Below are 27,491 nucleotides of genomic sequence, written 5' to 3'. Positions count from 1 at the left end.
CAGAAAATGTAAAACCAGAGTGGAAAATTGTAAAGATTGCTTATGGATAAATAAATAACTGAAGAGAAAAAAACATGTTTCGTGTATAAATAGAGGAAAGACTCCAGGATCTTTCATTCACGATTTTATTAATTTGGGTCCTTTTCCTTTCCTTTTTGAGGAGTCTGGGTTGGGATTTGTCCATCTTACTAATTCTTTCAAAGAACCAGCTCCTAGTTTCGTTGATCTGTTCTTCTGTTGTTTCTTGGTTTTTATTTCACTGATTTCTGCTCTGATCTTTATTAATTCTCTTCTCCTGCTGGGTTTAGGTTTTATGTGCTGTCCTTTCTCCAGCTCCTTTAGGTGTAAGGTTGGGTTGAGTAGTTGAGACTTTTCTTATTTCTTGAGGAAGGCTTGTATTGTTATAAATTTCCCTCCTAGGACCGCCTTTGTTGCATCCCAAAAGTTTTGAACATCTGTGTTTTCATTTTCATTTGTTTTCATGAATTTTTTTAAAAATTTTTTCTTTAATTTCCTGGTTGACCCATTTGTTCTTTGATAGGATGCTCTTTAGCCTCCGTGTATTGGTGTTCCTTCCAAATTTCCTCTTGTGATTGAGTTCAAATTTCAAAGCATCGTGGTCCGAAAATATGCAGGGATCATCCCAATCTTCCGGTCCCAGTAGAGACCAGATTTGTGACCCTCTTCTAGGTTCTTTTTTTTTTTTTCTCTTCTAGGTTCTTGATGTGGGGACATAGATTATCGCTTGGAGATGTTGCCTCTTTTCTAATGTCTGTGTCAGCGCAATAGCATTCTCTCAGCCCTGCTTTAGCTGCAGCCCACAACGTTGGGTATGTTGCTTTATACGTTTTTATCGAATCCAATGTGTTTTTATTTTTTATTTTTGGATTTCTCTTTAATCCATGGATGATTTAGAAGTGTGGTGTTGAGTTTTCAGTGGTTGGAGACTTGTCTGTTATCTTTCTGCTATTAATTTCTAGTTTGACTCCAATATGATCAGAAAACACATGTTATATGACTTCACTTCTTTTAAGGTTGTTGGGGTTTGTTTCATGGCCCAGGACTTCATCTGGGCGTGGTACACAACTGTGCACGCTTGAAGAGAATGTGTAGGTGCCGCTGTTGGGTGGAATGTTCTATAAATGTTGCTTAGATGCTGGCTGTTAGCTGCTGGTGATGTAGGGTTTCTCTACGTGTTTGCTGATTTTTTTGTCTATTGCTGAGAGAGGGATGCTGACGTCTCTGGTTGCCCTGTGGATTTGTCTGTTCCTCCTTTCAGTTCTATTAGGTTTGCTCCACATGCTTTTCAGCGCCCCTGTTGGTTGCAATCATGACTAGGCTTTCCCGTCTTCCTAGTGGGTTAACCATTCCAACACTATGTAATGATAAAAGGGCCAGTTTTCATCATTCTGGTCATTTTTTTGCCTTGAATTGTACTTTATCTGCTTTCTTGTGATCAATGTTTGCATGATACAGCTTTTCCCACCCATCCTGTTACTCCCCATCTACCTACATTATTAAAATTGAGGTTAATTTCTTGTACACAACATACAGTTGGTCATTAAAAAAAAATCTGCTCTGTCCAATAGGGCTTTTGACTGGTAAACTTAGAAAAATCTACATTTAATGTAATTATTGATGTGTTGGAGCTTAGCTCCACTATTTTACTTTTTCTGTTCATTCTTTCTTTTTCCCACCTTCCTGTGGGTTACCCAACACCTTAGAGAACCCCGTTGTGATCTGTCGACAGTATCTTTTCATATAGATTTTTAGTGATTGCTCTGGTACAATATTATCTATACACAACTCATCACGATCTTCTGGTGTCAACATTTTACCAGTTTGAATGAAGCGTAGAAATCTCACCTCACTTTACAACCTTTTAGCTTTTCCATTTATAATATAATTTCCTTAAATATTTATTCTAAGTACATTTAGAACTACATCAGTGTTATTTTTGCTTTCACCATCAAACATAAATCTATAAAACTCTAGAGAAGAAAGGAAACGTATTCACCCACATTTTTACTCTTTTCATTGTTCCTACCTTCTTGTTGACGTCCCAGAACTCCTTCTTGAATCATTTCCCTTCTGTTTGCACATTCTCTTATGGTAGGTCTGCTGGTGACAAATTCTTTTAGTTTTCTTCTATCGGAGAATTCTGGGTTCCTCCTCCACTCCTGAAGGATGTTGACACTGGACACAGAATTCTGGGTTAGCAGTTCTCCTTGTTCAACACCTGAAAAATGTTTCTGACCTCCACAATTTCTGAAATTTGGTGTCATCTGAACTGTTCTTCCTATTGTAGGTATGATGCCACACCTCTCTCACTGCTTTCAAGACTTCCTTGTCCTTAGTTTTCAAAAGTTTCATTATGATGCATCTCATGTGAATTTCTTTGGATTTATCCTATTTGGGATTTGTTTAGCTTACTGACTCGATAGGGCTTTATGACTTCTGCCAAAATTTGAGAACTTTTTGTCATCATTTCTTCAAGTACTTCTCAGCCTCATGCTCTTTCTCTGCGCCTTCGGGTACCCTGATCACAAATCCTGTGGTGTATTCTCACATCTTTTTGGCTCTGTTTACTTTTCTCAGTATATTTCAACTGTGTTGTTCAGACTGGGTACTTCTGTTCTTTTTTTAATTTAAAAAATTTTTAATTTAAAAAATTGGGGGGGGGATCCCTGGGTGGCTCAGCAGTTTCGCGCCTGCCTTTGGCCCAGGGAGCGATCCTGGAGTCCCGGGATGGAGTCCCACGTCGGGCTCCCGGCATGGAGCCTGCTTCTGCCTGTGTCTCTGCCTCTCTCTATGTCTATCATAAATAAATAAATCTTTAAAAATAAAATAAAAATAAAATAAAATAAAAAAATTTTTGAGTAGGCTACACACCCAGTGTGGAGCCCAACGTAGAGCTTGAACTCACAACTCTGAGATCGAGACCAGAGCTGAGAACAAGAGTCAGATGTTTAATTAACTGAGCCATCCAAGCACCCCTGAGTACATCTGTTCTATCTTCTAGGTCACAGATTCTTTCCTCTGATCCCTTCATAGAGTTTTTTTTTTTAACTTTTAGTTATTTAATTGTTATTTATTTAAGTATTGGATTTTCACTGGGCTCTTCCTTATATCTTCTATTTCTTTGCTGAGACTTTTTCTTTACTGGAACTTGTTTTTCTTTACTGGGACAAATTTTTCCATTTGTTTCTAATGTTAATAATTACTCTCTGATGCATTTTTATCATGGCTGCTATATTACTCAGAGATCTCCAGAGAAACATAGCCAGTAGAATCGATGTATATTATTTAAAAATTGGCTCTTAGGATTATGGAGGCCGAGAAGTTCCAAGATGTACAGCCAGCAAGCTGGAGACCCAGCAGAGCTGATAGTGTGAGTTCCAGTCAGAAAGCAGGCGGCTTGAGACCCAAGGAGAGCCAATGTTTCAGTCCAGTCTGAAGGCCAGAGAAGACCAATGGCCCCAGCTCAGCGTGGTCAGGGAGGAAGAGTTCTCTTGCTCATGGGAGGGTCAGCCTTTTTACTCTCTTCAGGCCTTGCACTGATTGGATAGCACTTTTTGTCTGTCTCTGTTGGTGTGTCTGGGTTGGTGGCTTCTCAAGTGGTGAGTCTGGTATATATGAGGCAAAAATTAGAAACAAATCAAACCAGGGAAGTCATCATCATGGTATCCCTTGAGTTCCAAGTTCCTTTGGAAGCTTGGTCTGCCTTCTTTCTGCCTTTCAGAATCTTCTTATGGTCATTTTGTGTATAACACCCAGGGGTTTTCTTTAGACTTAGCAGGAGGAATACAGAAAAGCATGCCTATCCATCTTCCTACACTGACATTGCTATTTTAAAAGCATGTAAAAAATGTACACTTTCCAGGAGCACCTGGGTGGCTCAGTGGTTGAGCATCTGCCTTCAGCCCAAGGCGTGATCCTGGAGACCTGGGATCAAGTCCCACGTCGGGCTCCCTGCATGGAGCCTGCTTCTCCCTCTGCCTGTGTCTCTGCCTCCTCTCTCTCTCTCTGTGTGTGTGTCTCTCATGAATAAATAAATAAATAAAATCTTTAAAAAAAATAAATGCATGCTTTCTAACCTGCGCATGGCTTCCCAGGTGGTCTTTGCTTTGACAGAAGGTTCTAGGGTTTATTCACTTCCTTTTTTGAGTAAAAGGCATCAGAGGGAGGACACCAGGCATGCTCCTTCCTCCAGGATCCCAGGTGTGCCAGGTATGAATGCAGGGTGAAGTGTATAAGCATTTATTTAGCACCGATTCTGTGCCAGGCAGTGTTCCGGGAGAGCAAACTCACCAAACTCCCTGCCCAAGAAGTTCTCACTCTAGCAGGAGGAGATTCGTGATAAACAGAATAGATAAGTGACCCATGCTGCACCTAGAGGCGAAGAGTGCAAAGGAGGATAACAAAGCAGAGAGGGTGAGAGAAATGGGCATAGGGAAGGAGGGGTGATGTGAGACAGGAGGGGGCTGCCTGAGAAGACACCTCTGAATAAAGACCTGAGCAGCAGGTGCTCTGCAGGGAGCAGCACTCTAGGCAGAGGAGCAGCAGGTGCAAAGGCCCTGGGGCGGCACCTGTCCAGCAGGGAAGCCAGTGGCCCAGAGCATGGCCAGGTAAGCCCACCCCTTGGGGTCTGGCTAGTGCCTTCCGTTGAGAGCGTGTGGTCTCTGGAGCAGCAGCGTTGGCATCCCCGGGAGCGCACTGGAAACGCAGGTCTGCAGAGTCCACCACTCTGGGGAGCACCCGGCAACCATGTTTTTCTAAGACCTTGGTGGTGAGAAGGGGAGGAGATTCTGCTGGAACCACTGGCTTCATAAAATAGACCTTCATTTTAGGCAGAAATTCTAGAGAACAGCGGTAATGATGGACCTGAGTCTGCAGACTCCTCTCATGGATTTTTTTTTCTCCATTTTGTCTTTATTGAGTTACATGCAGTGACTCACACAGACCTTGAGTAATCCTCAGGTTTGACAGATGTCCCCACCTTGCGGCTCCCACTCTCTTTATAACAGAGAACGCCTGCCTCTCCCCAGGGGCTCCCCGGCCTCCTCCTGGAGGCCACCCCGACCACTCCCCATCACTGGAGACCCGTGCTGCTGCTCCACGGGGTCTTCCATAAAGGGAACGATCTCATGGAAGCCCTTTCTCACTTGACTCCGCTCACTCCGCTGATGCCTGAGGTCGGGCCCCGTCTCTGCAGCGTCGGGGCTCCAGTCCCTTCGCGGCTGGACGCACCAGGTTTGCGCCTCCACCTGCCCGTTGGAGGGCGGTTTGGGGCACCGTGGACACTGCTGATGTGGGATTCTCATTTTTTCATTTTTGGGGGCAAGTAAACACCCAAGGGCGAGGTCCTGGGCCACAGGTGAATACAAACTGAAGGAATGCCACGGTTTTCCGCGGCGGCTGCACCATTTTGCATCCCCGCCAGCAGCACCCGAGGATCCCAGCTGAAACCCGGGTGTTGTCTGGTTAGAGCCATTCTGGTGGGTTTGAGGTGGTGTCTTGTTGTTTTAATCTGCATTTTCGCGTGATGCGGAATGTTTTTGACATCCATGCACGGTTGCCCGCTTGCTTGTCGTCCCATGGACTGCCTTGTCCAAGTGTTTTGACTGTTTTTAAAAAATTGTTGTTTGCATTATTGATCTGTAAGGGTTCTTTGCATATTCCAGACACAAGTTTCAGGTCAGATAATACAAAAACTCTGCGCGTATTTTCCCTAATCTGGGTGTTGCCATCCCGTTCCCTTAAAGGCATCCCTCGAGGAGCAGAACTTTTTAATTCTGGTAAAAAGTTTAATTCTGATAAATTAAAAGTTTTAATTCTGATAAATTTAATTCCATGTGTCCATTTTGCATTCATGGTGACTGCGTCCTCCTGCACCCTCCCCAGATCCGTGCCCGCCCCCACTTCAGAGGTCACCTTCTCTTCTCTTCTAAAAGCCATATCACTTCCTTTTTTTAAAAAAATGGATTTTATTTCAACCTTTAGGGTCTCAGTAAAACTTAGAAGAGAGTTCGGAGTTACCCTACACCCCCAGTCTGGCCTCCCCACCGCCGTGGGCATGGAGCCTCTGTGGTGCCTCCGCTGTCACCGTCACCCAGAGGCCAGCGTTCACACCGGGGTTCGTTGTGGGTGTCGCACATTCTGTGGGTTCTGACAAATGTGTGATGACGCGAAGCCACCATTGGAGGAGCACGCAGAGTGGCCTCACTGCCCCGAACACCGTGTGCTCCCTTGGCCGTCCCCCCGGGTTGACAGTGTGCCGACGTGGAGCAGAAGCAGGGACGGGGGGGGGGGGGGGTGGTCCAACATCCCAGCACCATGTCCCTGCTGCTGCATGGCTTTTGTTCCCTTGTCACAGGCCAGCGGGCCTGAGGCAGGAGGGCCACTGCCTGGCTGTCCCCACTCTTCCACGGCTCTGCACCCGTGCACCCTCACCTGTGCCTCATGGTCCAGACGTCAGCGGCTTAATCTTCCCAAATCGGGCTCCGACCCCACCTCCGCCCACCACAGGGTGCCCGCCCGCTCCGCTGTGGCTTTCCTGGGACTTTGTGGAGCAGGGCCCGTCCTGTCCCCTCTGTCTTCTGTCTGCCGGGCCAGCGTCCAGCACAGGACCTTTCCGTCTGGCCTCGGCCCTCGGTGGCCTTTCCCCTGCCAGGCCTTCCACCCAGGAGCCAAAGCCCTGGGCCGTGGGGCGCCGGGGAGCAGCGCCCTGGGCCCAGCCCTGGATGTGGACCCGCTCAGTAGCAGGTGCCACTGCAGCTCCCGCTACCCAAGGGTTAAAAGCGTGTCTCCAACGGCCCAGCATCACAGAAAAGCCCAGAAGAAGAGACACTGGGCACTGAACAAACATGGGGAAAGCACCGTGGGGCGGCTGGGGTCGTGGCGGGGGGTTTCCCACGGGGAGCCTGCCTCGAGGGTTGGTGACAGACGTGAGGGAGGGCAACGCTGGGGCCTGAGCTGGGACGCCAACAGCCCTGCCACCAGATGGGACAAACGGAGCTGGTACAGGGGACCCCGAAGAAACATGTCACATCTGGGGACCTGGGCTGCATGGCCTTCCCCACATTGCCCCTCACATGGACGTGTCCTGCCCTGCTGGCTGCCCGCGTGCCACCTCGGTGTCCTTGGCCGCCCTTCCTCTGCCTCCCGGCCCCAGCCCCCCATCCTCAGGCCCCTGCCCACCTGGCCGCAGGCTGTCACCTGCCCAGCCTCGACCAGGGCCCCCGGCCCCTGGAGCAGAGTCAAGCTATGCTTATTGGGGAGTCTCCCAGCCTCAGGGACAGGGGACAAGGGAACCAGTTGGGGAGGTGCTGGCAGCCCGGGGCTGGGGGAGTGAGACTCCTGGCCTGGGGGGCACTCGACAGCCTTAAATCACTTAAGAGGTCCCGGGATGCCCAGGTGGCTCAGGGGTTGAGCATCTGCCTACGGCTCAGGGCTTGACCCAGGGTCCTGGGATCGAGTCCCGCGTTCGGCTCCCCGCAGGGAGCCTGCTTCTCCCTCTGCCTGTGTCTCTGCCTCTCTCTGTGTCTCTCATGAGTAAATAAATAAAATTTTAAAAAAAGAGCCTCGGACGGGCACCCCTGAACCAATGTTCCCAGTCTCCCCCCACCCACCCGGCCCCCCCTGGGCAGGGCCTGGACACTCATTGGCCCTGCCGAGTGTCTGGTGGTGGGGGCCGGGGGCTGAGCCACGGCAGTTGGGAAGCACCACCCAGACCAGGGTTCTCTGGAGACCTCAGGCCCAAAACACAAGGTGGGGGCTGGCCCGTCCCTACCTGCCTCCCTCTTGAGTCTGCAGAGAACAAAGGACAAATGTCACCTGCTTCATGGTTGGAGGGGAGGTCCCTGCAGATTATGCACGAGGACCAAGGAATGAAAACCGCAGAACACATGCCTCACACCTCACCCCCATGAACGGGCCGTGAGGGGCGCACGTGTTCGTCCGGTGCAGGTCGGCAGCGCGGTGTGCTCGGTGGACGCGGTGTGTCCAGCACAGTCGCCCGCGGCCCCGTTCCCGAGGCTCCCCTGCCCCAGCTCCGAACAGGGTGCTGTGGGGAAGGGGCCCGTTCTGGGGATCCCCGCAGAGGCAGGGAGGAGCGGCAGTCCCCGTCTCAGCCAGGAGAGGGGGTTGTCTGGTCATTTCTGCGGACGGCTTGTGCTGACACAGCTTGGAAGGCACCTTGTCTTTTCCTCTCTGGTCACAGTCACCAAGCTCCCACGGGAGCACAGGGGACCCTGTGGTGAGGCCCGGCCAGCTCTTAGTGGTCAGGGGCCCCTCCCTGCCTCTGTCGCCGAAGCTCTGTGCCCAGCCCGGGGCCAGCAGCTTGGGGGGCGGGGGCACGGGGAGCCTTGGGAGGGGCTGGAGGTCAGACTGGCCCAGGATGTGCCATGTGGCCGTGCTCTGCCCGGGGGGCTCATGACTCCCATGGGTGCATTTTAGTCTCTGGGAGAAGCCCTGCGGGGGAAGCGCTTGGCCCTCTGTCTCCCCCCTTCACACGCCTGGCAAAGAGCATCTGCCTTAGGCGCATTTATAGACACTACACATCAAAGTGCGTTCACGGAGCCCCGTTGGGGAAGCCCGCTCCGGAGCCGAGAGGTGACCGCACAGCTTCTACCCCAGGAGCCTGCCGTCGTCTGTGGACAGGGCCGAGCTGTGACATCTGTGAGCTCCACGGCCTGGGAGCTGTCTCCGCATCTCCTCTGTGCGACTCATCTACAGGAGCCCCCACCTCTTACCTGGAGGAAAAGAAAAAGGACCTGAACCCCAGGCCCCAGATGGACACCCACACTCTGTCGCTTCCCAAACATGATCCGGGGCAGCAGCAACAGTCGTCCGGCGGTACCTGTCATCCAGCCGTGCCTGTCGTCTGCCCTGGCCAGCACGCACTCCGGGAGAGGCGCATCACTGCCTGGCTGCGGGGCCCCTCTCTGCTTCCTTTGCCCCATCACCCTCTCTGGTTGCTGGTATGGGACCCTGAGGCCATCCTGCTCTTCCTGGGGCCACTGTGCAAACACAGAAAGACAGACAGCATGAGGGCTGACGTGGGGTGGGGGTTTCCCTCACGATGGCCGGGATGCCAGTGTTGAGTCCGCTTGGTGTCCTGACACCAGGGTGGGACCCACTCTGGCTGTGCGTGAGCACCCGCAGACCCCAGCTGGGCTGGAGGCCATCAGGGGTCTGGAGGACTCCCTCGGGCCCGAAAGCATCTGAACTCCCCCGGGATCAAGTTGTGGGTGATCCATCAGGCCAGAGGAGGGTGTTAGCAGCCACCCGGGAGTGACCACCTGGCCAAGAGGGATCCAGTCACATGCCCACTGTGGCTCTGAGGGTGTGGCGGCTCCTGCACAGGGGGCCAGGGGGTTTGCACGGTGCCCACCCCAACCCCGTGACGTCCTGGCCTTGGGAAGGCAGGGGTATCCGGGAACCCGATCTGGGTTGGGCGGGGGTGGGGTTCACCGGGGAAGCTTCAGAACCGGCCCTCGGAGGGCATGGACGATGCCAGGGTTGCGGCCAGGGCTGGAGAGGTTTTGGCCCCACGAGTAATTCCCATGGAGGTGGAGAAAGCCTATTTTAGGTCCTGCCCTTTGCTTGCACATGGGACTCTCCGTGTGTGTGGTCTTAGGCTTCCTGTGATTTCCATGGGTGAAAACAGGTGTCCAGAGATCCCCGCAGGCCCAGCACCCCACGAGCCCGCATATCTCAGGGTCTGACCTTGGTGGTGGCCCGAGGGATTGGTCACCCAGACGCCGGCTCCTCTGAAGCACGTTTCCAGACCGCCAGGGCACCCCCTCTCTGTGCCCCACTCCAGACAGCTGCAACAGGGTGCAAGGGACCCCAGGACTGATAGGACGGCACCTGCGTGGGAGCACCCGGGGCCATGCCAGGGCTTGTCCACTCCCCAAGTGCACGACCTTCTGTGAGCCGCTGCCCCACCCGTGAGGACCAGCGACTCCTGCCACCCACGTGCTCTGCCTGTTTGGGCCCAACAATGAGAAAACCGTCCCTTCCGTGGAGCCAAAAGGGCCCCTGGAGCCCCACATCCCTTTGTGTCAGCTGGAACGTTGCGGATGGGCCGGGGGCTTCGGGGCCCCAACTGCTCCCGGTCCCCGTGATGATTTTCACTCTGGTGTCCTTGTTAAAAAACAAAACCATGCCAAATAAAAGGAGAAGAAAACAATATAGACAATTTTTACTACAAACCCCCCCCGTAAATTTAAAACTAAAAATATGGGGGGACGCCACCTGGGTGACACAGTCCGTTAGGCATCCGACTCTTGGTTCTGGCGCAGGTCATGGCCTCAGGGTCGGCGGGGAGTCTGCTTAGGATTCTCCGTGTCTTCTCCCTCTGCCCCTCCTGCTTGTGAGCGCTCGCACACGTGCCCACGCTCTTGACAAGAAATAAATCAATCTTTTTAAAAAATGTAAAAACAATTTTAGAATAAATATTTTTAAATGTTCAGAGGCTATCTTAAAACATCCCGTGCTCGCATAACTAATATTGTTACAACGTCCACATCAAGCAATCTACAGACTCCGTGCAAATCCCGAGCAAAACTCTGATGGCATGTCTTGCAAAAAAACAAACAAACAAACAAAAATTAAACTTGTGCAGAACCACAAAGGACCCTAAATGGCCAGAGCAATCGTGAGGAAGCAGAACAAAGCTGACGACATCATACTTCCTGATTTCAGACCGTACCCAGAGCTGTCGTAGTCACAATGGTGCGATCGCCGCACAAAAGCAGACGCGCAGATGAGTAGACGGATGTGAGTAGACAGCCCGGAAATAAACCCACACGTGCGTGGCCGATGAATTTATGAAAAAAGGAGCCAATAATCCACTGAGGGAGAAGGACGGTCTCTTCTATCAACGGTGTTGGGAAAACTGGACAACCCCACACAAAAGAATTGAACTAGATCGCTTCCTTACCCCACACAAGGCGCACACAGGAATAAACTCAAAATGGGTTAAAGACTTGAATGTGGGACGTCTGGGTGGCTCAGCGGTTGAGCATCTGCCTTCAGCTCAGGGCGTGACCCCGGGGTCCCGGAATCGAGTCCCGCATCAGGCTCCCCGCAGGGAGCCTCCTTCTCCCTCTGCCTGCATCTCTGCCTCTTGTGAATGAATAAATAAGGTCTTTAAAAAAAGGGGGGGGGTTGAATGTAAGACCTGAAACTGCAAAACTCCACATCTGTAAATCCGATATCTGATGAGGTGTCAATAGATGAAATATATAAAGAACCCTGGATAAGTCCGCAGCGGCGAAGCAAACAATCCTGTATTACAAAACGCGCAGCAGATCGGAATCGTACCTCTTTTTCCGAAGGAGCCCTACAGGTGCCCGACAGGAACAGAGAAAGATGCTCAATGTCACTGATCAGGGAAATGCAAATCAGAACCTGCAGTGACATCACCTCACACCCGGCAGGATGGCTGGGATCGGAATGACAGGAAGGGCCGCGCGCTGCTGAGATCGGAGCCTCTTACCTGCCGGTGGAGGATAGAGCTGCCCTACGACCCGGCGGCGACCCCAGTTCTGCGCTTTGATCCAAAGAAAAGGAAAACACTGACTCACAAAGCTGTCCGCACCCCCGAGCCCCCTGCAGCGTCGTTCGCAGCAACACAGACGCGGAAACCACCTGAGCGTCCGAGGCTGGATGGACGGACGGAGAAGACACGCGTATGCGCTCAGGGAGTAGCCCTCGCCACCAAAAAGAAGGAAGTGTTGCCACTTGCATCAACGCGGATGGACCCGGAGGGCACGATGCTCCGCGAAAGAAGTCAGAGAAAGACGAACACTGGGTGACCTCTCTCTCTCTCTCTTTTTTTTTTTTAATTTTATCTTATTTTATTTAAATTCAAGAGTTAACATATAGTGTATTATTAGTTTCAGACGTACAGGTCAGGGATTCATCTGTCGCACGAAACACCCAGTCAGTGCTGGTGACATCCCGTGCCCTCCTTCACGCCCGTGCCCCAGTGACCCCGTCCCCCAACCCCACCCCTCCAGCCACCCTCAGTTTGTTTCCTGTGATTAAGAGTCTCTTATAAAAAAAAAAAAAAGTCTCTTATGGTTTGTCTCCCTCTCGGACTTTGTCTTATTTCCCCCTCCCTTCGGCTGTGATCCTCTGTGCTCTTTCTTAATTCCACGTATGAGGGAGACCATGTGATAACTGTGTCTCCCACAGGACCTCTCTTGCATGTGCAATCTTTTTTTTTTTTTTTTTAGATTTTATTTATTCATGAGAGACACAGAGAGAGGCAGAGCCACAGGCAGAGGGAGAAGCAGGCTCCATGCAAGGAGCCGGACGTGGGACTCGATCCCGGGACCCCAGGATCACACCCCAGGCTGAAGGCGGTGCTAAACTGCTGAGCCCCCCGGGGCTGCCCCTCGTATGTGGAATCTAAACACACACACGCCCTGGACTCGACTACAGAGAACAGGCTGCCGGCGGCGGGGGGTGAGGGGTCGGGGGACAAATGGGTAAAGGTGATCAAGACACACAAAGTCCTAGATCCCAAACAAGCGAGTCGCGGGGAGGCGCCGCGCGTGCAGAATGGTGGCCACGCTTACTGACACTGTATTACACGAAAAATACTAATTCCCGAACGGTTTAGTATTTGCAGACAACTTGCGGAGCTCGGAGCGCAGAGCCCTGCACGCTGCACGGCTCCCCCACGGTCACGGTCTTGTGTTGCGCGCGGGGACGGATGGGCCGTGACCTAAACCAAGGAGCCGCAGGCTGCTCACATTTCCCTGGTTTTCCCTAATGTCCCAAGATCCGCAGTGACGTGTCACCTCTGGGGCTCCTTCGGTCCCTCTTGGCTGCGCCGGGGCTTTGGACTTTGCCTTTGATGACCTCGAAGCTTCTGGGAACCCCCGGGCAGGGTCCACGGGGGTCTCATGGTGATCTGCTGGCGGGCAGACACACGTAGGGGTCCTGCGGTGCTGGGGGGCGACTGGGGGGCCCTCGTCGGCACATCCTGCCCAGGGCTCACGCGGTCAGGCAACTGTCCCTGTTGACGTCCACCTGGGGACCTGGGGGGGGTGTCCTGTCGGGTTTCTCCCTGCAGACCCCCCCCATCCTGCCAAGTCACGAGGCCCACGCCCCAGCTGGGAGGAGGGGAGTCCTGACCCCCGCCCTGATGTCTCCCCCAGGTCTGCCCAGCACCAAACCAGCCAGAACCTCCTGCTCACGGCCCCTGGGGCTCCCCTATGGGCCCGCCTCCCGCCACACGGACCCCCTCCCGCCTGCGTCAAATGCCCCGGCTCCTGTTTCCTCGCGCTGCCCTGGGGGCCACCCCAGCCACCTAAGCCCCCCCACCCCACAGAACCCCCTCACCCTGCCCTCTGCACCTCCTGCCTCCTCCCCTTGGAGCCTCCTTCCTGCTGGATCCCCGCCTCCACTGGAGCCCCCTCTGCTATAACCACCCCCCATTGGAGGCTCCCTCTTGGAGCCGCCCCCCCAGAGCCCCCCTCCTGCTGGAGACCCCCCACTGGAGCCCCCGCCCCTGCTAGAGGCCCCTCCCCTTGGACCCTCCCTGCTATAGCCCCCCACACTGGAGCCCCACACTGGCGCCTCTCCACCTTGGAGCCCCCCCTTGGAGCCCCACCTCCCCCTGCCCCCAAGCCCCGCCCCCAGCACCCCTCCCCCCAGCTCCCCACCTCCTCGCCCAGCAGCGCCCCCTTACTGAACCGCCCACACCCTAAACCCCCTCAAAGAGGTGGGCTCTGGACCCCACCCACCCTGAGGGCTCCCCCTCCCCCACTGGACTCCCTAGCCCCCCCAGGGTGAGCGCCCCCAGGAGCCCCTCACTCTTCCACCCCACACCCCCTGGCAGTGAGACTCCCCGCCCCTCCCCTGCGCTCCCGCCCCCTCCCCCGCCCCCGCACGTCACGTGGGAACCCTGCGCCCCCACCCCAGTGCTCTCCTGTGGGCCTGCACCCCTGCCCCCAGTTCTTCCACCCCGCGCGTGTCCTGCGGGTCACCAGGAAGCCCCTTCGCGGGTTCCATGGCCCTGTCCCCCCGGGTAACCCTGGACTGCTCAGTCCTTGCCCCGCCGGCAGAGGAGCCCTGGCCTGAGACCTATGAAATCCGTGAGCCCCTCTACTTCTCCGACCTCCTGTGCTTGGGGTACCCTCCCGGGAGACCGCAGGCGGGGGTCTGGGGGGACCGGGGAGGAGAGGGCGTGCCAGGGACCCCAGCTGCGGGAGGACCTGGGTCCCACCGCCCTCCGTTTTGTGGGGAGCAGCCCACCGGACCCCACACTGTGGCAGGGCCCCGGGCGGGGAGGGACACGCCACAGGGGCACACGGGCCTCCTGTCAGGACCAGCGCCCACCTCAGGTCTCCCTGGCCCCGGGGGCTGGGGCGGGAGGGGCAGGTGTCCCCAGAGCCCCGGGAGGTCTGGTTCACCCCCACGCGGGGCGCCAGGGTTCCCGGCAGAGGCCCACTGGCCCATCTCCCCCCGTGCACGCCCGTCTCCCGGTGCGGGTCCCCTGGTGGCCGTCCCAGTCCTGGAGCCCGAGGCAGAGCCGAGCAGGGACATCATCCTGGTGGGCTCCAGCAAGCCGGCGCCCGGTTCGTGCCGGCCCCGCAGAGGTGAGGCTCCCGGGGCGGATCCATCCCTGAGGGTGCCACCCGGGCCCGCGCCCGACTCCCGGGCCTCTGGAATATTTACACAAGATTCGGAAACCGGCAGGGGCAGGAGGCCCCCCACCCCCCGCCCGGGCCCCCAGCCCCCGGGGCCCTCGGCCGCGTTTACACGGGAGAGACAGGAGGCAGAGGGAACGGGCGTGCGGCCGCCTTTTGCAGGTGTCGGTGCTTATGAAGTCCAGGTGGACCGGAGAGACATAGAAGGTGAGCGCTGCCCGGGCGAAGGCGGGCGGGCAGCCCGAGTCTCCTTTCTCTGTCCATTTGCCAGTTCTCGATTCCCTTGCATTTCCCTGTACGTTTTTTAGAAAGATTTATTTGTTTATTTGGGAGAGCGGGTGCGCTGGGCAGAATCCTGAAGCAGGCTCCCCACCCCACGCACAGCCCCACGCAGAGCCCCACGCAGGGCCGGATGCCGGGACCCTGGGATCGTGACCTGGGCCGAAATCACGAGTCCATTCCTTCCCAGACTGAGCCACCCAGGGCCCCTCCATAGGCATTTTAGGATCAGTTTATCAATTTTTGCAAAAAAAAAGCCAGCTGGGATCTGGAGAGGGATCCGTAGACCTGCTTGGGGAGACCTGTCACCCGGCTAAGCCCCCGATCCGTGAGCGCGACCAGATCCTAGGATCCGTTCCCGTTTGCTTAGTTCTTCATGTTTTCCCACAACATCCGGGGTTTGTCGGGGTCGGGGTCTTGCGCTTATTTCGCACGTGCGTTGCTAAGCGCGGTGCTCTGTTTGCTGGCGTCGCGGCTCCTGCGGCGCGTTGGGCGTCCCCCGAAGGCATGTGCATCTGCTGCGGGAGCCTCCAGGTGCACACGCAGCACCCCCTGTTCGAGGGGGGGATGTGCGCTCCGTGCAAGGTAAGCGGGGAGGTGAGGGGGGCCTTGCAGGGGGCCTGGGGCAGAGCAGGTGCCAGCCTGGCCCCGCCCCTCTCCGAGGACAAGTTTCTGGACTGCCTGTTCCTGTACGACGACGACGGCTACCAGTCCTACTGCTCCATCTGCTGCTCCAGGGACACGCTGCTCATCTGCGAAAACCCGGACTGCACCCGGTGAGGCGGGGGCGCCGGCCAGGCTGGGGGGAGTTTGGGGGCGCTGGGGGGCTAGTGCGGGCGAAGGAGCCCGGTGGGGGCTTCCCGCCAAGATGGTTTCCGCTTTCATCCCAAATATTGTGTTTGGTGTGAGCCCTGACCTGAGGGCCCCGGGTGTGGAAAGATTTATGTTCCTGATTTTTCTTTTTGTTGTTAGTGCCAAGCTCTGCGGCTCCCTCGGTCGGAGCCAGCCGGGAAGTGACGCAGAGCCCGCTCCCCCGGGGCTGGCGGGGGCGGAGGCCGAGCTCCAGCTGTGCTCCCTCCCCTGGGGTCCTGGGCCACCATCCCACTCACATGGTCCTCCCCCCACGCCCCCCCAGCTGGGGTCCTTGCACCTGTGTCCCTGGGAGCCCCTGACTTCCTGGCTCCGCAGGTGGGCAGCCGGAGGCTGAGGGCATCTCCCCCCTCGCTGTCCTCTGCAGGTGGCTCCTTCCTGTCCCTGCAGGTCCCTGGCAGGGACTGCACCCCCTCCCCCCCGTGCTGGGTGACAGTTCCCCCTCACCCCTGCACCTTGGGTGGGGGGCGAGACCTCTCACAGGAGGCAGGCTCCCTGGTCTGTGTCCAGGGCGGGAGCGGGATGCCATCGCGGTCACTGCCGCTTCCTCTCTGACTCTAGATGCTACTGCTTCAAGTGTGTGGACACCCTGGTGGCCCCCGGGACGTCGGGGAGAGTTCAGGCCACGAGCAACTGGGTGTGCTTTCTGTGCCGGCCCTTCCCGCGCAGCGGGCTCCTGCAGAGGCGCAAGAAGTGGCGGGGCTGGCTCAAGGCCTTCTGCAACCGGGAATCGGTGAGGGGGGGCAAGGGGGGAGGCAGAGGGAGGGGGGAGGGGGGAGAGGGGAGAGGGGAGGGGGGCGGGGGCCTTAGGCTGAGGGCCTCGCGCCAGCCCTGCTTTCTCTGCAGAGCCCTGGGTTCTGAGTGAGGGGGAGGCCAAGGGCTCTAAGCAGATGCTCCTTCCTGTTTCTTGGGGGTGCGCTCCCTGCACTCAGTGCTCCCGGTGCTCCCGATGCTCCCAGTGCTCCCTGCTCCCGGCACCTTGGCTGGGCAGGGGTGCTCCCTCCAGCCAGGCAGGGAGGGAGGCATTAGCAGCGGGTGGGAGGGGGCTCAGCACAGGGGCACCACCGAGTCCAGCCAATGGGAGCGAGGGTCCAGACAGGACGCTCTCCCTCAGCGTCCCCAGCGGGACCCAGAGCCGCCACCCCTGGACTTGGGACTGTGCCTCCAGAGTAGAAGTAAATTAGTGGTTTTAGGTCTCAGCTTATACTCACCGCTACGGGCGCCCTGGAACCTAAGACGCAAGAGTGACCCTGGGTCAGCAGGCAGGGACGGCAGGGCCACACTGGACCCAGCAGCCCGGGCTCCCGCTCCCCCAGCCTCCACCCCTGCAGCCCCCGCAGCCTCCACACCCCTAGCCTTCACCTCCCCACCCTCACCCCCACAGCACAGCAGGACACTAGAACCCCCCCAGTGTCCATCAGAGCTGCACTTGTTCCAGACCCTACTGCCTTCCTGGTGCCCTCTGACCTCGCCACCCCCCACCCATCGGCTGCAGCCACAGGCAGACCCTGCCCCACGTGGCTTGGGGGCTCCTGCTCAGGCTGCTCAGGCCAGGAGTCGGGGAACCCCACTCCAGGTAGTCAGGATCCCCCGAGAAGTCCCGACGAAGTGCTTCCCCGGGAAAGGCTTTTCTTCCTCCGCGATCAGGAAAGGCCCCTTGCGCCTGCCTCCCTGCACTGGGTGGGCGTCTGGCCTGGAGACCTCAGCTGGGGGGCCGGGGGCGGGCCGGGGCCAGCCTGCCTTGAAGGCGCCTTCCAGGGTGTCTCCCTGGACCGGAGAGGGGTTTTCCCGAGCCTCACGGGCTCTGCAACCGAGTCACAGCGGGAACTGGGTTTTCAACAGGAGACTCCCCTGGAGACCTATGAAACGGTGCCCGTGTGGAAGCGAGAGCCGGTCCGGGTGCTGTCCCTCTTTGGGGACATCAGGACAGGTGAGTGACCTGAGGCCCAGCTCTCCTGGAGCGGCCACACGCCCGTGCCTCCCTCGCACCCCAGGCCGCCCCGTGATGCGCAGACGCCCGGCCGGCTCGGGGCGCCCGGGGTCAGGGCCCAAGGCCACCCTGCCTCATCTGCCCACCCAGGCGACGCCTCCCTGGGGGAAATCATAAGACCCTTGCTGCTCCCGCCTTCCCGTCCGCCCACAGGCCGAGGCCTCCCGGGCTGTGCCCGCGCCCCTGCAGCCCACGCCCGTAGCTGTCACAGCCCGGCTGGGTGACATCAGCGCCAGCACCAGGGCGTCAGGATTTCCTAACCCAGGGCATGACGCAACAGTGGGGCCGGGGTGGGGGGGGAGTCTGCTTTTGCAACAAATTCCTTGAGTTCTTGAATCCATCCACAGTGGGATTCGCTTGCTCCCCAGCGGCCTCCGCCCCCGCCCCCGCCCCCGCCCCCGCGTCGTCCTAGAGACCGAGTCTGAGTGTGCGGTTTCCTGATCGCTCGTTGGCCCTTTGTTCTGTGCGGGATCAAAATGAACGCTCGCCCCCCTGTGCTCCCCTCGTGTCTCCCCGTGCAGAGCTCGTGAGTTTGGGCTTCTTGGAGGGTGGTTCCAACCCGGCAGGACTGAAGCACTTGGATGATGTCACGGATGTCGTGAGGAGGGATGTAAGGACCGCCGTGTGACTGGGGGCCAGGAGATGTGCAAGGGACCCGTGGGGGTGCCAGGGGAGCCTGGGGGACCTGGGGGGCCTGGGGGGCCAGGGGCTGGGGGGAGCCAGGGAGGCCTGGGGAGCCAGAGGGGCCTGGGGGGCCTGGGGCGCCTGGGGGCCCAGGGGCTTGGGGGGCACCGTGGGGGCACCGTGGGGGCCTGGGGAGCTGGAAGGCCTGGGGGTCCTGGGGAACCAGGGGTCCTGGGGGGCCAGGGGGCTTGGGAGGAGCCGTGGGGGCCTGGGGAGCTAGCCTGGGGGGCCTGGGGAGCTGGGGGACCTGGGGGGCTTGGGGGCCCAGGGGGCTTGGGGGTAACTGTGGGGGCCTGGGGAGCTGGGGGGGCCTGAGGAACCAGGGGTCCTGGGGGCCCAGGGGGCCGGGGAGCTTGCAGGAATGGCACCCCGCAGGCAGTGGCGGAGATGAGAGGTGTGCTTTCGCGGCCCCCATGCCGCCCGGGCGCAGAGCAGAGCCACGGGCCGGGTCCCGTCCGAGTCCGGGTGGTTGAGGCTCGAGGGGCCAGTCCCAGCAGCGGGGCCGGTGCTGCCCGGGCAGCGGGACTAACCCCCACCGCCCTCTCAGACAAAGTCTTGAACTGAACAGCCAGTCACGGGGGGCATCCTCTGAACACCTGACGGAATGTTCCGGCTCCCTTGGAGGCTGCTTTCTGCTGGCCTGGGCAGTGACCTTGGAGGAAGCGCCTAGATGACTCACCAGGCCTCAGATGATGGGAAGGGGCCGGGAGGCTCCTCCTGGGGGCCCCGGGGCAGGAGGCCCTGGTCTGTGGGTCCCTGGCACCAGGAAGGACAGAGCCTGTCCCCCTGAGCCAGCGACCGTGGGCAGAGGGGCTGGGCCGGGGGTGCTGGCCGTTGAGGGGGTGCTGACCGCAGGCCAGGGAGCTGCGGGGTCCCAGGGGCTGGCTCTTTGGGCGTCCAGTTTTGATACAAATACTTGAAATCTGTTTCCTACCAGTAAGTGCGTGACATGGGTTGTCACTGCAACCCCAGCTCAGGCGGGTGTGGCCTCGCTCGGCCTCCCCGTCCCCACCTCACTTCGTCCCGAGCCCTGTGCCCCCTGGGCGGGTCTATCGCAGCCCCCCAAGCAATGGGGAGCAGCAGGCACCACCTGCTCCTGCCGTGGGTTTCTGGGCGGATTTCAAGGGAGCTCAGGGGGTTTCTGGTGCAGCTGGAGGGGGCGGCCAGGCCGCCGGCGGGACGGGGACTTGTCGCTCAGGCTGGGTTTTCCTCTGGGCGCGTCACTGCAGGTGGGGGTCAGCGGGGTCGGCTGGGTTGCGTGTCCGGCCCATCAGCCCACACCCACCACCTCCGCCCCGTACCCCCTCCTCCACCCTCGGCTCCAGTCAGTTGCCCTTCCCAGCCCGCTGCCCAGCCCCCTGCCCCAGGAGGGGGACACACAGAGCATTAATAGCCCTTGGGGACACAGGCGGCAGGCGGGGGGTGCGGGGCCGGGGGCTTTCCGCAGGACACAGGCGCCTGCTGAGCGGGGAGGCGGCCGGTCCGGGAAGCACAGGTCGGCTCGGGAGCAGGTGCTCTCTGAAAACCAGGGGCCCGGGACTGCGTGTCTCGGTCTTTTTTTAGTAGAATGACAGGAGCTAGGGTTGTCATTAGTGGGAGTCCCTCAGGCCTCCTGGGGGGGGCACTTAGGTCACTTTGGGGCTGAAGGGTGCCCTCTGGTCTGCTTGGGCACGGGGTGGGGTGGATCTCGTGTGCTCCCGCCAGCCTGCAGTGACTGCTGACCCCTGCGGCCGCGTGGTGGGCAGGGAAGGCCGTGCCCGGCTGTCACGTCAGGGGCGCACACAGCCTCCCCGTGGATCCTGGGGGGTCGCCGTGCCCACCTTCGCGGGGCAGCCACCTCAGACTCCAAGTCCCTGAGGAGGGCTGGTCTCCCCGCTGATGACAGAGGCCGGGCTCCCCGCATCCCCGAGGCCGGTGGCGGCCCAGAGCCCACTCGGCGGGTGTGGCCTGGTGGGTCTCACCTCCCCGCCCAGGGCCCGTGGGGGCTCGGCCTCATGGTGAGCCTCCCGCCCGGACACACGAGGCGCCTGCGGCTGTGGGCCCGTGGGCACCTGTGCCCGTGCTGCCTTCTGCAGTGTGCCCGTCCCGCAGGTGGAAGGATGGGGCCCGTTCAACCTGGTGTACGGCTCGACACCCGCCCTGGGCCACACCTGTGACCATCCTCCGGGTAAGCGTCCGCGGCCCACCCGCCCTCCCGGGGCCTCTGGTCCCCACGCCCATTTGCACCCTGACGGACAGCAGAAGGTGCCAGCTGTCTACGCTCCCAGACATGGCCGTCCTCGCGTGTCACCGGCACGAGTAGCCCGTCTGCTCGGCGAGTACGGTGCGGTGGATTTGACCCACGGGAAGCCGTGGCCCCACCTGAGAGCGGCCCCCACCTGCTGGCCCCGTTGCTCTGCGTGGACGGATTCCCTGGGGGGACACACGCACGTGCTTTGCCAGCCCCGTTACACCCATCCCAATGTGGGTGCGCTGGGTGAGGCTGGGCGCTGGGGCCACCCTGGCTCTGGGGGGACAGGCCTGCCCGGGGAGCAGGTGGGGCCGGGGGCCAGGCCAGCCACACCGAGGGGCCCGTCTGCAGTCACCCCGCGCCCTCGCAGAGCCACTCAGCCTCCCCCCTCCGCCACGGGCATGGCCCAGACACGCCCGCGTCCCTTCCCCAGCCTGGTACCTGTTCCAGTATCACCGCGTCCTGCAGTACGCGAGGCCCCGGCCGGGCTGCCCGAAGCCCTTCTTCTGGATGTTCGTGGACAACCTGGTGCTGACGCAAGAGGAACAGACCGTGGCCACTCGCTTCCTGGAGGTACGTGCGGCACCACCGTCCACGCCTGTGAGGGCGGCCTCCCCGGGACGCGCCAGGCACGGGCCGTCAGGTGGCCTGGAGGGCGTCCCCTGCACGGGCACGCTGCTCCTGCACTTCTAGACAGGCCACCGCGGGGCTCTCGTGTGTGCACACGACCATCTCCGTACACGTTGCACAGGGGCACGCACCGCACACGACATAGGAGCTCATGCATGCACATAGGACCCAAGAGGTGTGCTTCCGCGGGCCCCATGCCACCCCCATGACACGTGCACACAATACGCAGTGCGCTGGCACACGCCACACACGTACACGGATTCACACGTGCACTCACGCTCACAGGCGTGCACTCATCCTCGGGGGGCACCACCAGCGTCCTGACCCTGGGAGCAGCCGTCCTGGGCTCACCTGGCCCGGGCCCCTCCCAGCATTGCGCCCCCCAGGAGAGCCCCCGGTGGGGCCTGGTGTCCCCCTCTGAGGACATGTCCCCTGCGCTCATGGCAGGAGTCCTCACTGCCGACTCTGTCCCCTTAAGTCCTGGCAGCCGCCCCCATGCTTTATGCAAACACAAGCCGGTCAGTGGAGGGCCCCCCCCAAACCCCGGGAAGCCCTCCCTCCACAGAGATGCCCCCCTCGTTGGTCGTTCTGACCCAGGACCCTGTGCGGCTCTGCTCTGTGCGGCCGCGAAGACGCGTGCGGTCTGCTCCCCGCTGCTGGGTGTCAGGGTTGCCGTGGCTTTATGGGGGGACGACGGCACGGCGATGCGGGCGAGCGGGGACATCATGGGACGTGCCCCAGAGGTGACACCGCTGGGCAAGCTGTCACTCTCACAGCCGTGTCCACTGCCCCGAGTGCCCCCAGGCAAGGGCCGTGGGGTCACGTGGGGTGCACGGCTCCCTCCCGTGCAGTCCTGCTGGGTTTCAGCCTGGGACCCCCGTTCCCTTCTGGCACTTTCTCCGGCGGCACAAGCAGGACCTTCCTTTCTGCCGTCCGACTGCATTTGATGAGCCGGGTTGGCTCCTCTGCATCCCCGGGCTCCCGCGCCTCCTGGGGTCCCGTGCGGGTGACAGTGGTTCCCGGTTGATTCTCTCCTTCCTTCTGGGTCCTTGAGCCGGTCCCTGGGCCCCTCCGGTCTCGCCGCGCAGGCGCCTGTCCCAGGATGTCGGGCCGCAGCCGCGACGGGGCAGCCCTGGCTGTGTCTGCCGGTCGCAGAGGCGTTCCCGTGTTTCCCTACGAAGCTGACGCTGGCTCGTAGGTTGGGGTTGATGGATTTCACTCAGCTGAGGGCGTTTCCAGAAGCTTCCATCAGCTCCCACGTTCTGCGGTGCGCTCGTCTAGAACAGTTGTCGGCTCCGTCAGACGTTCTTCTTTCCAGTCTGCGGAGATAACTGGGTCGCTTTCCTCTTTCGATCTATTGAGGGGACAGGCTATGCGGCCCGGCCTCCGAGGTCGCTAAGTGACGTTCCCCTAGAGTGCCACCCGTGAGCTACAGCTTTAGAAGTCGTCTGCGCGAGGGGCCACCACGCGTCCTCGTGATGCCCCTGCTTTCCTCCTCGTCCCTGATGGCTTCTCCTCGGTCAGGAGCCTAAAGCCTCCTCGGAACAGCAGCCGGGACCAGGTTTGTAACCTGCACTATTTATTTAAAAAAAATTTTTTTTTTTAAATAAGAATTGTGGGTCCACCCAAAAGTGCAGATTCCAAATCTGGGCACCGGCTACCAGCGGCACACGTGCTGACTTTGCATCTCGCACACGCGCTTGGCGGGGTCGCAAGTGGTCCCAAACCAGAGGTAGCCCAAGGGGCGGCTCCCCATGTTTCCTATGGTGCTGGGGACCCTCCGTCCTGCCAGGAGCGGGGGGGGGGGGGGGACCTAGACGTGCCCGGTGCAGGTCCCAGCTCTTCGGCTCCGGCCTGCGACCCGTGTTTTGAATGAAAGGGTCGCGACAGCCGTGTTTCGGTTTGAAAAGGGAGGAAAACCTGTGATGAGCGTAGGGAGCAGAGCAGGGAGGGAGGCACGCGGGCGGAGGGAACAGCAGGCGGGCGTGAGCACGAGGGGCGGTTGCGTCAGAGCAGCCGGAGTCCCCAGGGAGAGGCCCGGGCCGGCTCCTCCTCCCTCCGGTGACGGGTCCCCCCATCACCACCCCCACCCCCCGGGCCGTGTTCATGGGCCCAGCGACGGGTCCGGGTTAAATGTGCTCCTGCAGCGCGGAGCGAGCTGCAGTGCCACGTGTTCCTCTGTGGTCAAGGAGCCTGGGCTGCCGGTGTCAGCGTCCCCTCCCGGGTGCCATCCCGGGGGCCAGCCCCGCCTGGAGCAGGAGGGGATGTGACACCAGACCTACAGCCCCGGGTGCCCGGAGCACAAGGGCCAGGTCTGACCAGGAGGCCCGACGGACGCGTTCTAAACGCCGGTGCTCCCGGGGTCACGCACGCGGCCCGAGCCCACAGTCAGCCTTTCTCAGCCGCGTGTGCGGGTCCAGGCGGTCGGCTCCGCGGGGCGCAGCACAGAAACCTCCATCCGCCCAGAGCAACCGGCGGCGGGTGGCTCCCCCAGCCCGGTGTTGGGGTCGGGGAGGCCCATGTGGGGTCGGAAACGGTCCACGGGGGACCCTCCCGGCCCCTGAGTCCACGCGGGCACAGTCAGCCTATCTCCTGTTAGGGGCCAGGGCCTGGGTGGCTTCTTGCCTCAGTTTCTCCCTTCCGTGGCTCGCTCTCCCATTGCTGGGAGGTCTGTCCCCTCCCACCCCACGCCCTTCCTTCCGGGGCCTTCCAGGGTCACCGAGGCTCCGGAATCCCGGCTGCTCGAGGCCCCGGCACAAACCCTTTGTCTGCCGGCAAAGCCTCCTACCTTCCGGGAGCAAAACGACCTCAGCCCAAGGACCAAGGACATCTTTGTCCCTCAGGGAAGCCACGTCTGAGCTGCGGCGGGCGGGAACCCCTGCCCCCGGGACCCGCGGGGACGGAAAGGCGACAGGTCTCCTGGTGAACAGTTTCAGGATATTCTCTCAGCTCCTTTCCCTCGTGAGGTGCTGGAGGGATCGCGGGACGCGTGAGCGCCGCGGAGCCAGGCGGCCGGTCCGGGAAGGCGGCTGCGGCGACGGTCCCCGCGGGGCCGAGCTCGTGCCCGTCACCCTGACCCCCGCCGCCTTTGCACCCGTCAGGCCGACCCCGTGACCATCCAGGACGTCTGTGGCCAAGCTGTGCGGGACGCCGTGCACGTGTGGAGCAACATCCCCGCCGTGAAAAGGTGTCTGCTGCGTGTTCGGGCGCGTGGGGGCTTTGGGGACGCCGACGAGCGGGGAGGAGCCCGGGTGTCCCCGTCCCGGGCCGTGCCTGCCGGGCCTCCCGCCCACCCCCACAATCCCGGGCGCGCCAGCTCGGCAGTGCCGCTCCCGCCCGGGGACCCTCCCTCGCTCCTCCACCAGGGGCCGGCGTCTCCCCGGGACCCGTGTGCCCGCCCCCTGCGCCCTGGCACCCTGTCCGCCCCTTGGAGCTCCGCCCTGCCCACACCCCCACCTGCTCGCACTCACACTGTGTGCTCACACTCACCCACACACCTGCTCACACCTGCTCACACTCACACCTGTGTGCTCACTCATTCACACGCCCACACCAGCTCACATATTCACTATCTGCTCACACTCACCCACACACCTGCTCACACACCAATGTGCTCACACTCATTGACACAGCCACACCAGCTCACACATATTCACATAACTGCTCACACACTCACCTGCTGACACTCATCCACAACTTGCTCATACTCATTGACACACACATCTCACACGCATGTGATCACACTTATTCAGTCACACCAGTTCACACATATTCACATAACTGCTCACACACACACACTTGCTCACATTCATTCACACATCACACCTGTTCACACACAGCTGCTCACACTCAGGACATACAGTCCTCTGTTCATGCTCATTTACATACCTGCTCACGCATTCCTATTTAGCTCACACTTACATCCTCACACCCACCTGCTCACACTCATTCACACAGCTGCTCCTACATTCACCGGCTCACGCTCATTTGCACACACAGGCTCACACACTCCCACGCTAACACAAGCGCAACCACAGTGCTTTCCTGGGCTGTACTGAACCACCGTCCCTGACACACGCCTGCCTTGGGCCTTCACACGCGCCCCTTCTCTGCTGCCGGAACATTCTCGTGATTGTTCTTACGAGCATCCCGTCTGTCTCTGGGCCCCACCACATCCCCAGCCCTGGTGCCCCAGCCTCACACCTCCGGGCAGCTTTCTGCTCCCAGGACACCTGCACGCTGTGCCCCAGAGCCCCGGAGGACACGGCCGTCCCCCCATACCCCACACCATGTGGCGCCTGCCCTCGGGTTGAGCCAGCGTGGCCAGGATCTGAGCTAAGTCTCCTCCTCCGGACAGCAGGTTTCTGGAAACTTCTCCCCCCAGCCCCCACCTCCCAGTCCCAGCATCCCCCCACTTGTAGTGTGGCGAGTGCTCTGGGCCCAGCCCGCCAGGGCCGGGCGCCATGCAGGGGGAGCCCCCGGGGAGCAGCTTCCTGATGCCCTTCTCGCCCCGAGCACCACCTCTCCTCCCCAACCCCCCACCCCCGGTTCCCCAAGTGGCCTCACAGGGGCACAGTCTTTAGGGCTCACCCAGCCCAGCGGTGAGGACAGAGCCCGAGCTCGCTGCAGGTGGGCAGCTGCCTCCGCACGGCCAGCCGCGGTCATCCCGGTCATGGTCGCGGTCATCCCCGTCGCCCCCCAGACGGGAGGGCGGCCCTGGGGAAGTGGGGGGGGGGCAGGCAGCGGCGAGGGGCTCTGCGTGCTTCCCGCTCCTCATTTGTGGCCTTAATCCACTAAGTAAACCCAGAAGCTTCTGAATCCGGTGGGAAGCCCGGGCCCCAAGACGGTAGAGGGGGTGCCGCTGCCAGGTCCAGAGCCGGGCGTCCCTCCGGCCGCATCATGTTGCAGCCAGGTCCACGTGTCGCTCCCCACCCCGCCGGCCCCCCGTGGGGCCTCCAGCACGGAGGGGACGCGCGTGGTACCCTCTGCATCGTGGGTGCAGTAATTCCTTGGGAGGATGCACATGGCGGTTTAGCCAGCCTTGCCCACCGAGTGGGCAGGGGCTTCTTCACACGGGCAGTGGGTCCGTTGAGCAGAGGCCGGCCCTGCTCGCCCCCGGGGGGCACGGGAGACACGGGGCGTCTCGTCCCCTGGGGCCCAGGACTGCTCGGCACCTGCCACTGAGGCGGGGGAAGCCTCCAAGCATGTTTATCGTGGAGCCCCCCGGGTTGTCTAGCGGGACTGGCACCGGCCAGCTTCCCCCCGGTGCCCCCCGACCCCGACCCCGACCCCGGCCCCGGGCGGAGCTCGGCTGGTAACGAGCCCCCTTCTCTCCTTGGCAGCAGGCACTCAGCCTTGGCCTCCCGAGAGGAACTGTCCCTGCTGGCGCACAACAGGCAGAGGACAAAGCCGCCCCTCCAGGGCCCAGCCAAGCTGGTGAAGAACTGCTTTCTCCCCCTGAGAGAATATTTCAAATATTTTTCAACAGAACTCGCTTCCGCTTTATAAATGATATATTTTACCGAGGAGGGAAAAAAAAAAAGACTTTTCCTAGAAGTGGGGAACTTTCCTTACATTGTTTCTTTTTTCCTTTCCAAATTGTTGTTTTATTTGCTTGACCTTGGATTTCCCAAGATTGCTACAGACACATCTTTCCTTTGGGTGTGGTGACGCAGGGCACCTTGTCAGAGGGCGTGAGGCTCCCAGCACCCAGCCAGGGACACGAGCCTCATGTTGGGAAGCAGATTTGCCACTGAAAATGTTTCTTGTGTGCCGGTTGAGAAGTTAAAAATATATTTATTGTGGTCGTCACTGGTCATCTTCTCGTGTTTCTGTGCACGTCGCAGAGCTGGTTTCAAGTGACACGGAACGAATCCTAGAGAGATCTTTCCCCGTTAGCCAGAAAATCCCCCAAGTGACGTAGACCTAGGTCGTCAGGACACACGACGTGTCCTTGAGCGTCACGACAGGGGTGAGGGGGCCCGGGGCCCGCGCCGGCGCCGTGAGCGGTATGCACGTCCTGCAGAACAGCGGGGCTCAAACTGGAGCCTCTGAGGATCTTTTTTATTTTTTTAAGATTTTATTTATTTATTCATAAGAGACACAGAGGCAGAGCCACAGGCAGAGGGAGAAGCAG

At 59.7% G+C, this 27,491-nt stretch overlaps 2 protein-coding genes and 1 long non-coding RNA gene across 11 annotated transcripts in view; 2 read left to right on the top strand and 1 right to left on the bottom strand.

Moving 5' to 3' along the window:
* CSTB (cystatin B) overlaps nt 1-27,491 on the top strand; it is a 449,713-nt gene that overhangs the window by 38,028 nt on the left and 384,194 nt on the right. The window lies entirely within an intron of this gene.
* LOC125754120 (uncharacterized) lies at nt 301-2,584 on the bottom strand. Its single transcript, XR_007407548.1, has 2 exons — nt 2,048-2,584; nt 301-1,509 (listed from the first exon to the last, which is right to left on the bottom strand). It is a non-coding gene; the product is annotated as an uncharacterized LOC125754120 (long non-coding RNA).
* DNMT3L (DNA methyltransferase 3 like) lies at nt 14,917-27,166 on the top strand. Of its 9 annotated transcripts, XM_049104583.1 has the most exons (11): nt 14,922-15,536; nt 15,615-15,727; nt 15,924-16,139; nt 16,383-16,554; nt 17,664-17,751; nt 18,333-18,421; nt 20,587-20,662; nt 21,159-21,298; nt 24,457-24,542; nt 25,537-25,715; nt 26,698-27,166. In XM_049104583.1, exons 1-11 carry the CDS (start codon nt 15,459-15,461, stop codon nt 26,793-26,795), a joined length of 1,335 nt encoding a protein of 444 aa, XP_048960540.1. In that variant the 5' UTR covers nt 14,922-15,458; the 3' UTR covers nt 26,796-27,166. The 9 variants fall into 9 exon arrangements, 6 of the variants coding, with proteins under 6 accessions (XP_048960539.1, XP_048960540.1, XP_048960543.1 ...); XR_007407547.1 differs by lacking the exon at nt 25,537-25,715 and adding an exon at nt 22,725-22,916 and having other exon boundaries at nt 14,917-15,727; nt 26,698-26,748; XR_007407545.1 differs by lacking the exon at nt 25,537-25,715 and adding an exon at nt 22,718-22,916 and having other exon boundaries at nt 14,918-15,727; nt 26,698-26,748.

The sequence above is a fragment of the Canis lupus genome, chromosome 31 (assembly GCF_003254725.2).
Source record: "Canis lupus dingo isolate Sandy chromosome 31, ASM325472v2, whole genome shotgun sequence".
In the NCBI taxonomy this organism is placed as follows: domain Eukaryota; kingdom Metazoa; phylum Chordata; class Mammalia; order Carnivora; family Canidae; genus Canis; species Canis lupus.
Note: the sequence above shows the minus strand (reverse complement) of the source record. Positions and strands in the feature narration are given on the sequence as shown.

Coding starts and splice junctions, on each gene's coding strand:
- DNMT3L (XM_049104582.1), top strand. CDS start 15,459: ATGTGCATCTGCTGCGGGAGCCTCCAGGTGCACACGCAGCACCCCCTG. Junction 15,728..15,923: donor GAAAACCCGGACTGCACCCG/GTGAGGCGGGGG, acceptor TTTTGTTGTTAG/TGCCAAGCTCTGCGGCTCCC. Junction 24,543..25,536: donor AACATCCCCGCCGTGAAAAG/GTGTCTGCTGCG, acceptor CCACATCCCCAG/CCCTGGTGCCCCAGCCTCAC.